This window comes from Lissotriton helveticus, chromosome 9 (assembly GCF_964261635.1).
Source record: "Lissotriton helveticus chromosome 9, aLisHel1.1, whole genome shotgun sequence".
Taxonomy (NCBI): Eukaryota; Metazoa; Chordata; class Amphibia; order Caudata; family Salamandridae; genus Lissotriton; species Lissotriton helveticus.
In genome coordinates this window covers 253,907,698-253,923,217 of record NC_136070.1, presented here as the reverse complement: position 1 = coordinate 253,923,217, position 15,520 = coordinate 253,907,698, and the positions used below count along the sequence as shown (strand labels likewise).

Below are 15,520 nucleotides of genomic sequence, written 5' to 3'. Positions count from 1 at the left end.
TACGGGGGGAAATCATGCTTCTTAAGACCCCAAGGGGGAGCGCTGGGGAAGTCGCTGTTTGAGACAACAAGGGATCACCGGGGGAAACCACTGCTTGAGACCATAAAGACGCACTGTGGGAAGGCACAGCCTGAGATCATAAGGGTGTGCTAAGGGAAGCGACACATGAGATCACGAGGGCACGCTGCAGGATGTCACCTCATGAGATCTTGAGATCACAAGGACGCCCTGGGGGATGTCACTGCATACAAATATGAGAATGCACTTGGGGGCTGTTACGACATGAGCAAATAAAGACGTTCTGCAAAGTCACTGCACAAGACAATGGTAAACTAAGAATCTGAGGTCACATCAGGGAAATTTACTACATGTTTATTTGCTTATTAATATAGGGTTTTCCATAGTGCAGACATAATCCAGAAGCGCTTTACAAGATATTGCCATAGAAGGCTAACGCTATTTAACACTAAGTACATTCAGCACTGCATGGGGACAGCAGAAGCAACTGCAGGAGCACCCTGGAAGCAGTTAATATAGGCCATACAAACTGGAGGCATTGGTGACTGAGAATGCGGTGGTACAATGTAAGCAGTGACACACTGTTCCCAGAAACGTCATGGATACTATGGCCTGAGACACCGCATGGACAAAAGTAACTGTAGTGACATACTTGAAGCAGAGACCAGAGGGACACATTGATTTCAAGGAATTTAGGAAGACTGTAAGCAGTAGGAGCAAGGAGTGGGAGTCTTTGTTTTCAGAGAACACTATGACACATGGGAAGCACTGGCTACCTGACGAACTAGTGACTATACAGGAGGCATACTGGTCGCAGTGACTTCAGACACACACTGGGCGTACTCGTAGTGAGCCCAACAACACGCTGGAAACGGTGACTCCAGGGATTCATTAGAAGTAGCGACAGCAGGTTGCCATGCTTTTTTTAAGAGTTTGATAGATCTGCGAAGTTAAGAATGACCGAATGGGACTTTCCAAGAAGGTGAGGAAGTCTTCCAGCACACCAACTGCCTTTCAGGGCATATCTGCTCAGTCATCAAGAGCCCTCAACCATGAGACTTAAAGCACAAAGTAATTTATAGATCATGACAACGTGGCCCTGGGCTCCTCACCATTGCCCTCTCGCCGCTGGCAGCGCCCAGACTCTGGGTGATATTCCTCATAGTCGTTGATGCACAGACACAGGAAAGATCCCTCTACGTTCTCGCATAGTGCTGTGCCACATACTGCCACCATCAGCTCACACTCGTTCATATCTGGAACACAAGGAAGGGTGTTAGGGGTGTGCACTAGTTATTTTTTTGTGTTTATTTCGTTTTACATTACGACCGCCTTATTACCTCGTAGTCACTTAAGAACACTCCATTAAAAATAACATTTGAATAAGAGGTATTGATGGGTCGAAATAGTCAACATAGTGTGGTGCAAATATGTTTAGACCGAAATGAAGTTACCCGCACTACCAAGGATGTGAAAAAATCCAAAATGAAAATAAATAGGTTGCTACAGTCTGGAAAAGGGACAAATAGCCTTCCCCATGTCATCTGCAAAGGATGAGCCCATTCATTTATTGCTTACTAAATGTTACATACTTATTTGCATGAAGAACTTTTCAGTTTTACATGCTGAAAATGTGCAAAGTGTGCTATAGAGAACAGGATCATGAAGCTTCCATGTTTCATCAACCTGATCTGCTATTGAAAGATGTTGTGGTTTTCCATGACCTGAGATCCCTTATGTGTGTTGTTGGAAATGTGCCCTTTCTGCAAGGTTATTTCAAATTGTTTGCCTTTTTAACGAACATTTTTTTTGTTGGCTGTAGAACTCTGTGCCCTTGACCCCTGCTAACCAGTGGTAAATTGATTGTGCTCCTCCTTTCACCATGGTAAAACTTGTATACAATACCAGCTTGCATATTTAACTTACCTATAAGTCCCTAGTATATGGTACCAAGGTGTAACTTAAATGTCAAAAGTGGACTGAAGCACCTATTGTGGCATCCACTACAGTGACAATGTAAACATGACTGCAGGACAGCCACCAGTAGCCTGGCTGTGCAGGTGCTAATTGCAAATTTGATCCCTTTTGAAAGGCCTAAACTTTCCTTTAAAGATTTGTAAGTCATCCCTAAGTAGGCCTCATTACTCATAAAGGCAGGGTATTTAAAAGTAGAACAAGTAAAGGTTTATTGTTAAACATGTCCTTACAGTGGAAATGACCGCAAAACTATTTTCACTATAGCAGGCTTAGCGATTCCTTATGAAAATTGTGCTATACAATATTAAATACTTATCCTGTATCTGAGGAATGGAACTAGATAGAAAAATAATTAAACAACTATTTTATAGTTGTTACAATTACAATTCAATGGTTAGGTCACATTTGTTCTAAATATTATGGAAAGGTAACTTTGAAAAAGTTACCTTTGCCTTGCATGAAGCCCCTGAAAGCTAAGTCTGCATTGTGTTTTCCCACTGCAGCCAACCAATAATTGACATTTAAATAGGGGTTACTAATGTGTAAACCTGTTCCCAGGAGCAAAACAATAGGCTGATCTGAATGGGCAGAGATGACCCCATTGAACTTGACAAAATATTCAGGGGGAGGGAGGGGGCATGGAGGATCCTTTTTGACATTTAAGTGCCAAGTCCTACTAGAATGTCACATCCTGTTTGACAGGATTGCTGGGGCTTTTTATATGACACTTGGACACATTTTAACAAGGCCTCCCCTGTTACAGGCAAATGTTAGCTGTATCATGGGCAGAGCCCTTTGTAGTCTTCCCCATGACTGAGGCCCAAATCACAGTGAGCCTCTTTTGACATTACAGTGTCACAGCCTGTCTGGCTCCTGAAAGCTCTGCTTTGTTATACCAAATATCTGTCTCTGAGTTTGTTGTGGGTACAGGGACTGCATCAAACTGTATTTGCGTGTTATATATAGGAGGATACTGGAATTACCATAGTACAATCCACACACACACTCAAACACACACACGCACGCACACACACACACACACACACACTCACGCACACGCGCGCACACACGCATACACACACACCTAGCCCTCAGAGCCCATGTTTAGTGTGTCCGAAGACTTCATCCATCTTGCAAATGTCCAAAATGCGTAAGGTTAGCCCTGGGAAACTTTACCCATTTGGTTAGGTCGGCTGCAGGGGTCATTACTACCCACTAGCTATTGCAAGGCATGAATGTGGCACCTCCAGGCACACACTTCAGAACTCTCCTGAACCTAAGGAAGATCAGAAGAGGACTGAACTGGCTGTCTGTAACGTGAGATGAGCCTAGAATACTGGACTGGCTCTCTTACTTGTACCCATGACAATTAAGTGGACTCCAAGGATCACAATGCTAACCTCCTGTTACAAGCTGTAAGACGTCCTTCCCTGCAACTGCCCAGCTGATCAGTGATAAATGGGGAGCTGTATAAATTTAGTCTTGTGGTTAAAGGACTAAAATCAGAGGGTAAACTCTTTGACCTGGACAAACCTGGTCAAATTGTGCCTAGTCCTATTCTATCGAGACTATTGACTATTATTGGAACTTTGTGCTTCATGGTGCTATGTCTACTTAAAATTAAAAAAATTAATATTGATCGTGTCTCTTATTGGATTTTTGTCATTTAGGTGTCATTATGCTATTACATTTTACTCACTTTTTCGAATTCATTTTGTCATTTTTATTTCTTTTCATGTCAACATTATTACTATTTTATGTTACAACTATGGTAAATTCTTTACACATTCCCTCTAAGTTAAGCCTGTCTTCTCTGTGCTACAGCTATCAGGGGGTTGAGCTTAGATTAATTTTGTGATTTTAAGGGTTCACCATGTCTAGGATTTAGATTATTATTTGAGGGGGATATTTATTCTCTGCAACTAATAACCCAATTTCCTACATGGGTGTACAAGGAAAGAAAACGTACTTACCTATAACACCACTTCTCTGTCATGGGTATTTTAATAGAATATCTCCATCTATGTGCAGAATCTTAGAGTACTTTTTAAATGGAGAGTATAAAATCTCTCCCATCAGAGCAAAAACAACCTAGAGCCTTGTAAAGGTGCCATTGTCTTTAAATGTTTAATATTTTAATACAAACACATGAAACAAATATCAAACAATGTATCAAAAAATAAGTTTGCTTCATATGCACATAGCAGCAGTGACTACTAAAGCTGTCTTTATAAACCCCTCTCAACAATAGGAAATTATTTTCTTAGACTTGAAGTCACACAGAACACAAACGTCAACAGCCTTTTATTTTAGCCATTGGGTAACAGATCCTAATGCAGAGCATGATCTAGGGGGCGATAGTTCTCTTCTGCACAGCCTTGCCTTTTTTTCATGCCAGAGTACCCCAAAAAGAGCTGATCGTCTACCCTGTAGTCCTTGGTAAGATCGATGTAAAAGCTCAACGCTCTTTTGAGGTCCAAGAGATAGTCTCTCCTACTGCTCCGAGGGGTGATGTGAAGCAGATAACACTGGAAGGGTGATCCTCTGACCAACGTGGAACAGAATCACGACTTTAGGCAAGAAAGATGCCCATGTCTGCAAACCCAGTTTGTCTGGGAAGAAGGTGATGTAGGCAGCTGGCTCTGTATATACTATACCAAAGTAAGGAATAGTGTGAACAGAGTCCAGGGAGTCCCCAGAGGTATAGCAGAGGCTAAATTAGGTAAGTACTAACAGCTCTCCTTGTGGTAGTGTGGGCAAGCAGTTAGGCTGATCCAGAGGGTGCGTTAAGCATTTATTGTATCCAGCCAATCAAGACTGATACACACACTAAGAGACTGAATCCAGACAATTGGGTAAGTATAAAAAATGTATACTTGTATTTTATTTGTAGAACCAAGTAGGACTTGGTACATGTAGGTAAAATATACTTGGAATGTATGATTTCCCAATTAAATGCAGGTATGAATGAATTTTGCAATAGTTACAGGGTTGTTTTATTTTAATAAGCAGTTTGAATTACATAGAATTACTTTAGGAATCCTTTTTAGTTACTTTTGGATTACTTTGAGTACTGGGGGTGGTATGCCTAGATACCTCACCCTAAGAGCCCACAACACAAGGTAAGTAAGACTTTTTGTTTCATACTTTGCAGTTTAGTTCTCTTCTCTCCATGCAAACATCAGTTCAACATTTTAAGCACAAAATCTCTCAATATGGTTTCCTATGGGAGAAAAAGTGTTAGCGGTTTCCCAGGTAAGTACACAACTTACGAGTGGGAGTTTTGGGGTTAGGACCAAGGATCCCCAAGGTCTAGATGGGCACTCGAGTTGCACCACCAGTGGCACTGGGATGGCAGGGTGCAGAGTGCAGGGAGCCCAATGTTAGCCAATGGGGCTAAGGCGGCCTTCGGCTAGGGACTGCCTACGAGCAGGCCAGTCGGGGGTGGGAGAAAAGCTCCTGGGGTTAAGGTCAGCACTGCAGGGGGCAACAACCAGTACAGGAGCTCAGGAGCTGCACCAACAGTAGTACTGGGGCGGCAGGGTGCAAAACAGACGTCAAGGACCCTGTGCTTGTCAATGGAGACCTTTGGTTCTGTAAAGTTGCTGCAGGCTCGGGCAGGGAGACTTCCTGAAGGTAACCACTGCCTGGAGAGGTAAGTTGGGATCTTTGGGGGATGCCTGGACACCGTCGGTTGGGCCACCCAAGGCCGTGGGGCGTCAGGTGCAGGGATGTCTTCTGGCATTGAGCTTTCTACCAACTCTGGTGGGGAGGACCCTTCAGGTTGAAGATGCAGGCATTGTCTCGAAGATTGAGGGAGGTCAGGGATCATCAGATCCCAGGTCAGGATCGCTGGGGAGGCCTCCTTGGGGTGTTGGGCCACTCAAACTCGGGCCATGGGCATCAGATGCAGAGTGGTGCAGAATCGCTGCGTCTCCAGAATACAGATTTTGTGGGTGAGTCTTTGCTTGAGCAAATCCGGTGCTCACAGGAGACAGAGTCTGTAAGAGGGTTGCAGGGCAGGTCCTCCGGGCTCTGGGGGTTGCTGGCTACTGGACTCACCAGGGTTCTTGCTGTAGGCAGGTCGTTGACGGGACATGCCGGTAGGGCTGGGGCTAAAGCAGTTGGTGTGCTTTTCTTCTTCTTCCTGGCTCAGCACGGCTCTTCATCCTTCTTCCTCGAATCTGAGGAGGCAAGGTTCAGGATTGCCCGTGAATTTTAGATTTAGGGGTGTTTAAAGGGGTGTGTGGGTCGGGACCAGTGGGTCCCTTCCTTGTGGTGGGTACACCCCCTAATATGACACCCTCCAGTGGGAGGGGGCTTGAGCCTCTCCCTAATTGGCTGAGTCCCCTCATCTTCAAGATGGAGGGGACTGAGATGTGTGCTTCACCTCACCTCCTCCACTTGAGGGGTGGGGTTGGCAAAGGTGGGAACACTCCTCTTCCAAGCTTGGTTTTCCCGCCGATTCTCTCGTTAAAGTGGGGGGCAGAACCAGTGGGAGCCAGTTGCTGGGGGCAGCAAGAGTTAGGGAGAGCTTCCAAAGGCGGCAGGCCTTTGAAGCTTCCCCTTCGTGGACCCAGCCCATCCTGGGGGGGAAACATGACACCTCTGCCTGGGATGGGCTTTGTCTCTGGACTCAGAGAGCATAGGCTCTCTACCTAGAGGTTCAGAAAAATGTCTGGGGAGGAGACATGACACCTCTGCCCGGGATGGGCTTTGTCTCTGGACCCAGAGAGCATAGGCTCTCTACCCAGGGGTCCAGAAAAATGTCTGGTGGTAGCAAATGGACTGAGACTTCAGATCCCATGGGAGAGCCTGCATTTCCCACCTGGTTTGTTGGACCAGCATGATGCCTGAGGACATCAGCCTCAGAGTCGACCTAATTGAACTCCGAGGCTGAAAGATCTGGATCATAGACTGAAGGTCCTAGACTCTCTTTCCCGAAGGAAATGCAAGAAAGAGAACCGTATCCAGAATGGTTTTGATGAAGGGGAGTGTATGAGAAGGAGTCAGGTGTGACTTTGGCACATGGCTACTGAACTCCTAAGACAACAGGATGTTTTCCGTAGTTCAGAATTGGTTGACGACTGCCTGGGCGAGTCCAACAGGCAGTCGTCGAGGTAAGGTAACTTTGGCCTCCGAAGATATGCTACCACCACCTAATCACTTTAAGACTAAAGGTGAGCACAGCAAACTGAAAACCCTGTCTCACCATGAACCACGGGTAGCGCTGATTGGTCTGCAGGATGGGTATATAAAAATAGACGTCAGGCAGGTCCACAAGTTGTGAGATCGGCTCTGAAGTTGAACATCTTCTGGAGCAAGCTAGCGAGACATGGTGCTACCTCCACACCTTCTCAAGGAAGTGTGAGTGGTCAAAAGTGGCTGAGTCCCGCTTAGATTTCTTGTGTTTTTTTCTTCAACTTACCTGAAGACTTTGATCGAGATTAAGTCCGACCTCTGAAATGACTCATGCAACTTCTGGTCCGCGAACAGGACATGGACCGAACTTTTGACTGGGACCGGTCTTGTTAGAGCCTTCCAGTGCTTGGCTATGTAGAGTTTTGCCTTGCAGTCTCAGTATGGCCTTCGGGTCCATTGACGAACAGTCACTACAGGTCTGAGTTGTGGCTCAACCCAAGTCTCCAAATGGAAATCTGATGAGGATCTGTCAAAGACATGTGCTAGCGAAGGTCTTCACCTTCGCTAGCACATGTTGATTGGAAGCTAGCACATTCCAGCCTCCAATCAGGCTGCCACTCCTGTTGCCGCAACAGAGTAGGGTTCTGCAACAGGGGCTTCACGCTCTCCATCTTCATGCTTGGAGATTGAACAGTGACAGCTGAACACCTTCGACCTTTCTCTGGAGGTGGTTGATGTCATCTTGGCAGCCAGACATCCCTTGACAAAAACTGAATCGGCCTGCTGGGACAAATTTTTGGTTTGGTGCAATCCTCGGCAAATAGATGTCTCCAGGCAAACTTATTAGACATGTTTTGCTTGTTTTGTACCTATCCTAGCAAGGCCTTGCTCTGGGTACAGTTAAATGGTACCTTTTGCGGTTGACAATCAGTCCTCATTGTTTAAGTTGTATGCTCTTTTTGAAAGATTTACAACATTTGTTTCCTCCCTCACTCTTTGTCATGCCACAGTGGGACCTTAATTTGTTTTTCAAATTTCTGATCTACACTCCATTTGAGATTCTTCACAGCTTTTCCTTCTCATTTTTGGAGGTGATATGTCCCTTGCACACTGTAAAGCAATTTTTTGATCAATCAAGGTAAGGAAACAAGAAGTAGCTCCAGATCCGCATTTGATGGTGGAAAAAGAAAGGAACTGAAGTCACTGCGTGGATTCTATAAGAAAAAATGGTACTAAGGAGGAGTTCCAACCAAACGTTTGACACTTTTTCACACTGGATAGTCTATCACTCTGCCACCATGCTTTGCAGGAGGAAGAAATACTCCATCGTGTTGACCTAAAGCTAGCCTTAAGGTTCTATATTTATTGCATTAAGTGCCATCAGGTGGACGACTAATTCTTTCGGGGTTTCTTTGGGCCAAAGAAAGGAAAAGCGGTGCAAAGATTAACCATCTCTAGATGTTCTGTGCTTTACACAAAGATGTGCTATGAATTAGCCAAGACACATCATCTGGAAGGCCTGTAAGCTCATTCCAGCAGGACAAAAGCTCCTACCATCGTGCTGACGTGCGGAGCGCTTATCTTGAAAATCTGCCAAGCTACTATGTGGGCGTAAGTTCACATGTTCATGACGCACTACTGTTTGGATAGTCCCGTCCAGCGGGAGGAGCATTTTGCCTGTTCGATCCTGCAGGATTTCTTGGCCTAAGCCATTGCACTGATCCACCACCTTGGGACCTACTGCTTTGGTATCTAGTCACAAGGTGAAGAATTTGTGATTAGAAGGATTCATCAGAAGATGGAGTTACACACCTTCAGTAATGCTCTTTCTGGTAGATATGCTATCTGACCTCAGATTTCTTATCAATCCTCCCTACTCCCCATTCTGTGGAGTATGCTCCTTTTCTTAATCTTAAAAAGGTTCCCTCTATGGATCAACACACTCCCTAATCTGATTAATAAGGGCTCAGCGTCCAATAGTGTAGACAGATATGAGAAAGAAAGTTATGTTGAGGCACAGAGATGGCAGTTACATGTGGCTGCTATGTTATTTCCAGGATGGGACAGAACAGACGCAGAGCCTCATGACGCTACATACCGACACACAAGGGACTTGTTGAGACGAAATCTCCAGATCCAGTGTGGCACCTGGGGGTATTCACAAGGTGAGGAATCTGCAGTTAAATAAAGTATCCACCAGAAATAGCATTATTGAAGTCAGGCAACTTGTTTTTTCTGCTGTTTTAGCAAAGCCTTAGGTCACCTCACTTACTAGTCACAGGGAATGTGATTATGCCACTTCAACCAAACGTTGCCCTACTGTTCTATTTCAACATATTTATTCCTTAATGGAAAAAGAATAGGACCTAACGATGGCTTACTTGCAAGAGAATTTACAAAATTGGATAACTGTATCATTTTATTCATCAACTGGGGAATCTTTGTTTTGCATACCCAAGAAAGAGCAGGACCTTTGTCTTTGCAGTTATGTCATGGGGAAGCTCAGAGCAAAGATAAATTGATAATAGATGCTTGGGAAAGCAAGTTGAATGCTTTGACATTCTTTGCTGCCTTCCTTATTTGGGGACATGGACTAGAATGAAAAGGGAAGGGAGCGGAATGTATAGTAAGGAGGAATGTGGAACAAAAGAGGATGCTTTGAATCAAGTTTTCATGTGAAAGAAATTATACACATTAAATCATTCATATTAGTAGATGTAACTCACCCACACAGCCTGTGCCCTGGTGATTGAGCTCATACCCCTGGTCACACAAGCAGCGGTATGATCCCTCAGTATTTTGACAGAAGGACTGACTTCCACAGAGAGTCTGGTTAATACACTCATCAATATCTGCAAAAAGGAGATAATTTGTTCAGGCTTTGAAGTGAAGTGAAAAGCACCAGCAAGGGGTGAGCAGTGACATTTCGCCACCACTGAGTAGCAGACACACACACTGATGGTAGGATCACTGATCACACTGAGGGATATGAGTACATGCTTATTGTTATGGGCAAAAGCAAACACTGACATCTAGGAGTACACTGAGGGATGGGTTACATAATGTTTGTGAGGGGAAGAAGCACACACCTTTGCAGAAAGGCAGGAGCACACATCAACAGGATGGGGTAAGATCACACACTGAGGTATAGATGTACATATTGATACTGAGTGGAATGATCACATCCTGAGGGAAAGGAGTACATATGGACACATAGGGGACAAAGCACACGCTAACACTGTAGTGAAGCATCACACACTGAGATATAGGAGTACACATTGACACTGAGGAAACTCTCACCCTGCCTCATTTGTCAAAATAATGTTCTCACCAACACAGGCTCCTCCTGCAGTTGCTGTCACCTGGAATCCTGGCTGGCACCCCATGATGCAGCGGTAAGAGCCCAGAGTGTTCTGGCATCTCCATGACCCACAAACAGTTTCACCATAGTCTGAGCACTCATCAACGTCTGTGAAAAGACAAAAAACAAATGAGGAAGATTAGCAGGGCTGAAACAGAAAATAATGTGTAAACCTACAGCATAATATAGAACACGGCCTGGAAGGAATCGATCACTGAGAGCGTGGTACTCAACACCACTGAGGAAAACTGTTAAAGTTACTCATTGTAGTAACCCCTGCATTCATAGTCCATCACCACCAAAGAGCCAGAGCCACAGCATAACTGAGAGAAGCTGTTTCCTTCCATTCACACTGTCCATTTGCCTCCCAGCCTGCTGCTGCTCTACTCACTTTAGGAAACATAAAGGAGAACATTAAAGAACATGTTACTTACCTTAGGAATGCCTTATCTGGTAGAGACTCTATCTAGGTGCAGATTCCTTACCTTAGAATGATCCCCAGGTGTCAGACTGGATCTGGAAATTTTCGAGCATTACCCGTAGGTGGCATCGTTTGGCTCAGTGTCTGCGTCATCCTTATCAGAAGTGACATATGCAGTACCAATATATATGTTACCTTGGTACTCCTACGTCAGTTTATTTTTGCAACTTTCCACGGCAAGAGGATGGAGACAAGATGAAGACAGACCACTGGAGTGTCTAGGGCATTTTATAAGGGGTAAAAACCCTAATCCTTTAATCAGGTTGCCTAGCGGGGAGGATCATTAAGGAATCTGTAGCTAGATAGCGTCTCTACCAGACAAAGCATTAACAAAGGTAATTAACTAGTTAATCTGATAGAGACTTCTAGCCGCAGATTCCTTCCCTTGGAATAGATACCAAAGCAATGCCTCCTCGGAAGCGGGAATACAAACCCAACTTAGACCAAGAAGTTCTAATGGACACCACAGGCAAAATGCCCATCCCAATGGATCTGACTGTCTAGGCAGTAGTGAAACTCATGTAGCTCCCTGGCAGATGGCCAGGACTGGAACTCTGCAGGCTGACGTAGTAGTCGCAGCCTTGGCTCTGGTAGAATGAGTATGCAAGCCCTCAGGTGGTTGCTTTTTGGCCAATGGTTAGCAGATTTTTATGCAGAGTACAATCCATCGACAGATGCTACATTTCTGCACAGCCTTCCCTTTGTTGGCCCCAACATATCCTACAAAGAGTTGGTCATCCACCCAAAATTCTTTTGTGCAGTCAAGGCATAATGACATTGCTCTTTTTGAACCCATGTAGTTCAGTCTCTCCTCTTCTTTAGAAGGGTGAAGCAGGGCAAAAGAGGTAGGCAGTACGATCATCTGGCATATGTGGAAAGGGGTGAATCCCTTTGGGAGGAAGGAGGGATGTGTCTGGGGCAGCAGCTTGTCAGGATAAAAAGTAGTGTAAGATAGATGCACCGAGAGGGCCTGCAACTTGCAGACCCTTCTTGCAGATGTAATGGCCACCAGAAAGGTGGTTTTGATAGTTAATAACAAAAGAGGGCAGTTGTGTAATGGTTCAAAGGGAGCACACATCAGAAAAGTAAGTTTAAGTTCCACTGGAGCATGATGAATGGCTTGGGAGGGGGGAATATATCTTGCAAACCTCTCAGGAATCTTGTCACAACAGGTGACTTATATAAGAAAGGTTGGTCTGGCAACTGCAAAATTGAAGAAATAGCTGAAAGATAGCTCTTAACTGTGTCCAGAGCAGTGCCCTACTGGGCCAATGAAAGAACAAATAGTACAACCTGAGAGAGAGGAACAGAAAGGGTATCAATATGTTTTGATACACACCATGTCACAAACTTGTCCCAAGGGCAGGAGTATGCTGATTTGGAGGATGGACACCTGGCTACCAGAATAAAATCACAGACTTCGGGAGGAAGGTCGAAGGCTGTCAACTGTCATCACTCAATCTCCACCCATGGAGGCAGAGAGTGCAGGTTCGGGTGCAGAGCCCTCCCCTGTTGTTACGTCAGAAGATCCTCCCAAAGAAACAGCTTGACTGGCGGACCGATGCTAATTCTCAACAGCTAAGGACACCAGACTCTCCATGCCCAGGTGAGGCTACAAGAATTACTGGGGCCCAGTCGATCCTGATCTTCTTGAGAACTCTGAGCAAAAGTGATATGGTGGAAAGGCGTACAGGAGTACGGAACGAGAGGAAAAGCATTTCTGAGCGAGGGCCGCCTTGGAAACTCCAGCGTGCAGAACTGCTAATATTGCGTGTTCTCAGAGGTGGCAAATTGATCAAACCAAGGCTCTCCCCACTCTTGGAAGAGGCCTTTCACCACCTCCGGATGCAGACGTCACTCGCGATCTGCTAGGCATCGACGGCTGAGTTTCTCCACTTTGGGGTTCAGAGAGCCCACCAGGTACAAAGCCACCAGAGAAATGCCATGGTGTTCCAGCCATGTCCAAAGATGCAGTGCCTCGTGACACCCCCCTGCCCTGCTTGTTCCAGTACTACCTGATTGTGGTGTAGTCTGTGAACACCTCCACTAGCCTTCCCTTGATAGAGGGTAGAAACGCCTTCAACGCCAAGCGAATCTCCTGAAGCTCTAACAGTGTATGTGGAGTCCAGACTCTGCCCCAGCCCAGGAGTAACACATCTGTCACTACAGTCAGCTCTGGTTGGGGATGGTAGAGGGGTCTGCCACTGACTCAGTTGCAGTTTGTTAGCCACCACTGCAGGTCTTTTGCAGTTCCCTCCGAGATCTGGACAATATTGGAGAGATCCCCCTGATGCCGCGCCGATTGGAACTTCAAGTCCCACTGCAGAGTCTGCATATGCCAATGGTCATGGGTTACCCACAAGATGCCAGAGGCTATGAGGCCCAGCAGCCTCTGAGTCTGTCTGTTCAAAATCCCCGACAGAGGCTGAAACATTGGTGTCATAGCCTGAATAGCCTGGACTCGCTGTTCACGAGGATAAGCCTGAAACTGCACTGAGCCAAAAACGGCTTAGATAAAAGGGAGTGTATGAGAGGGAGTCAGGTGTGACATCAGCGCGTTGATGGTCAAACCCCGGTGAGTGCAGGAGGTTTGCCATAGTCTGGAGGTGGGAGACAACCGCCTGGGGCAAGTTCGCCTTCAACAGACAATCGTCGAGATAGGGGAAGTCTAAAAACCCAGAGCTCCACAGGTGTGCTACAACCACCAGCATCTCCTTGGTGAACATCTGAGAGGCACTGGTGAGGCTGAAGGGAAGCAAGGCAAACTGACAGTGCTTGTTGACCAGGTGAACAAGAGGTAGCGTCTGTGGGAAGGCAGGATGCGCATGTGGAAATATGTGTCCTGCAAATTCAACGCTATCATCCAGTCTTCCAGGTCCAGGGCAGACAGAATTTGAGCGAGCATGAGCATTTTGGATTTCTCCAGTTTGAGAAAGAGATTGAGAAGGCACAGGTATAGAATAGGATGATAGCCTCTGTCCTTCTTGGGAACCAGAAAATAGCAAGAATAGCAACCACAACCTACTTCTGATGCTAGCACCCTTTCTTTAGCCCCTTTAGCCAAGAGAGTCAGCACTTCCTGGAGGAGTAGGGAAATATGGTCCTCCATCAACCGGTCATAAGTGAATGACATGGTGGAGGGGCAGCCACAAAGGGGAGGGAGTAGCCTTTTGTAAAATCAGTAGCACCCAACAGTCTTATGTTATTGCCCTCCAGTGGGGCAGGTGATAGTGTATCCTGACCCCCACTGGATGCCCATTATGGTAGGTGGGCACCCTAAAGGGGGTTGGGACTGTGACTACTGGGAGAGTGGTCTCTGCCCAGCAAGCAGAGTCATGTCCAGACCACAACATATGGCAAACTTTGCTGCATCTCTCCTGTATGTAGTTTTCTGAGAGAGTATATCTCGGGCCTACTCTGAAACAATTTGCAGCACTTACGATACGAGTCCCAGGTCGGGTAGGAATAATGACCCAAGAGGCACGTGGTATTCACCAACCACAGTGCTAGGCTGGCAGTAGACAACCTCCTCTTACCAAAGATATCCACCCTCTTGAAGTCCCTATCCAATGGAGTGGAAGGGCACACGCCCAGGTTGATATGGGAAGTGGAGGCCTGGCCCACCATGCTCTCCAGATTGGAGTGCTTAGTGAGGAAACTGTGGTCCCCTGAAAAAGGGGCAATGGCGGTGGGCAATTGTCCTTTGCAAAGGTGCCCATGTGCAGGGCTTGGGCCAGGCTCCAAGGAGGATATTGGTGAGAGCTTCATTAAAGGGGAGCAAGGGTTCTTGAAGGGGCAGTCCCCAGTTGATGCACCTCCATCAAGAAGTTAGTCTTGACTGCCATTGAGGCCACCTGAAGGTTGAAGACCCCAGCCGCCCCACACACCACCATAGTGAAAAAGACCCCCTCCTCCATAACCACAATATAAGGGAACATTAATCCAGTGTCAATTGAGGTGTCTTACACACTGGCATCCACCAGATCTTCATACCAGGTGTCCACGGTATTATCCAATGTGTGGCGATATTCATCAGGGTAGCCATATCCCTCCCATTCATCCCTTGTACAGGCCTGTCATAGACAAAAGCCCCTGGCTCCAACCCAGAAGGCATGATTCCGGATGGCGACGGAACCAGAGTCGAGGACAATAGGGATGGCGTCGTTGATGGGTGCACGTTGGTGGGCGCAGGAGAAGGTCTTGGTCTTGCTGGCAGCGCCACTTCGAATTGAGCGAGCCCCAGATCAATGATGCCCGACTGGTGCCGAGGGCATAACTTCTGGCGGAATCCAGTGGGGCCCCTCTGGACCCATGGTGCACAAATGGGCACCATGGATCCAGAGGGGTCCCCATAGGATACTAACTAACACTAATTTCGCTAGGTGACATTCCATACCTACACAATATGAGGGCTGTATTGTGCTCATATTTGACAAGTCTGTTGTTTAAAGCCCTTCAATTATTACGTTTGAGTGAGGTGCATGTCAGAATGTATTAAATGGTAATATGATAACAAGCTCAAGCAACCTCGTATTGGTTTG

At 46.2% G+C, this 15,520-nt stretch overlaps 1 protein-coding gene across 2 annotated transcripts in view; it reads right to left on the bottom strand.

Annotated features, from left to right (window-relative positions):
• The window catches only part of LTBP2 (latent transforming growth factor beta binding protein 2), a 1,439,407-nt gene that overhangs the window by 285,284 nt on the left and 1,138,603 nt on the right, over nt 1–15,520 (bottom strand). For both annotated transcript variants that reach the window (XM_078659886.1, XM_078659885.1), the window contains 3 exons: nt 10,469–10,606; nt 9,864–9,989; nt 1,131–1,274 (listed from right to left, as the gene is read on the bottom strand). In XM_078659886.1, the coding sequence (XP_078516012.1) occupies nt 1,131–1,274; nt 9,864–9,989; nt 10,469–10,606 (408 nt within the window). The remainder of the gene's footprint in view (nt 1–1,130; nt 1,275–9,863; nt 9,990–10,468; nt 10,607–15,520) is intronic.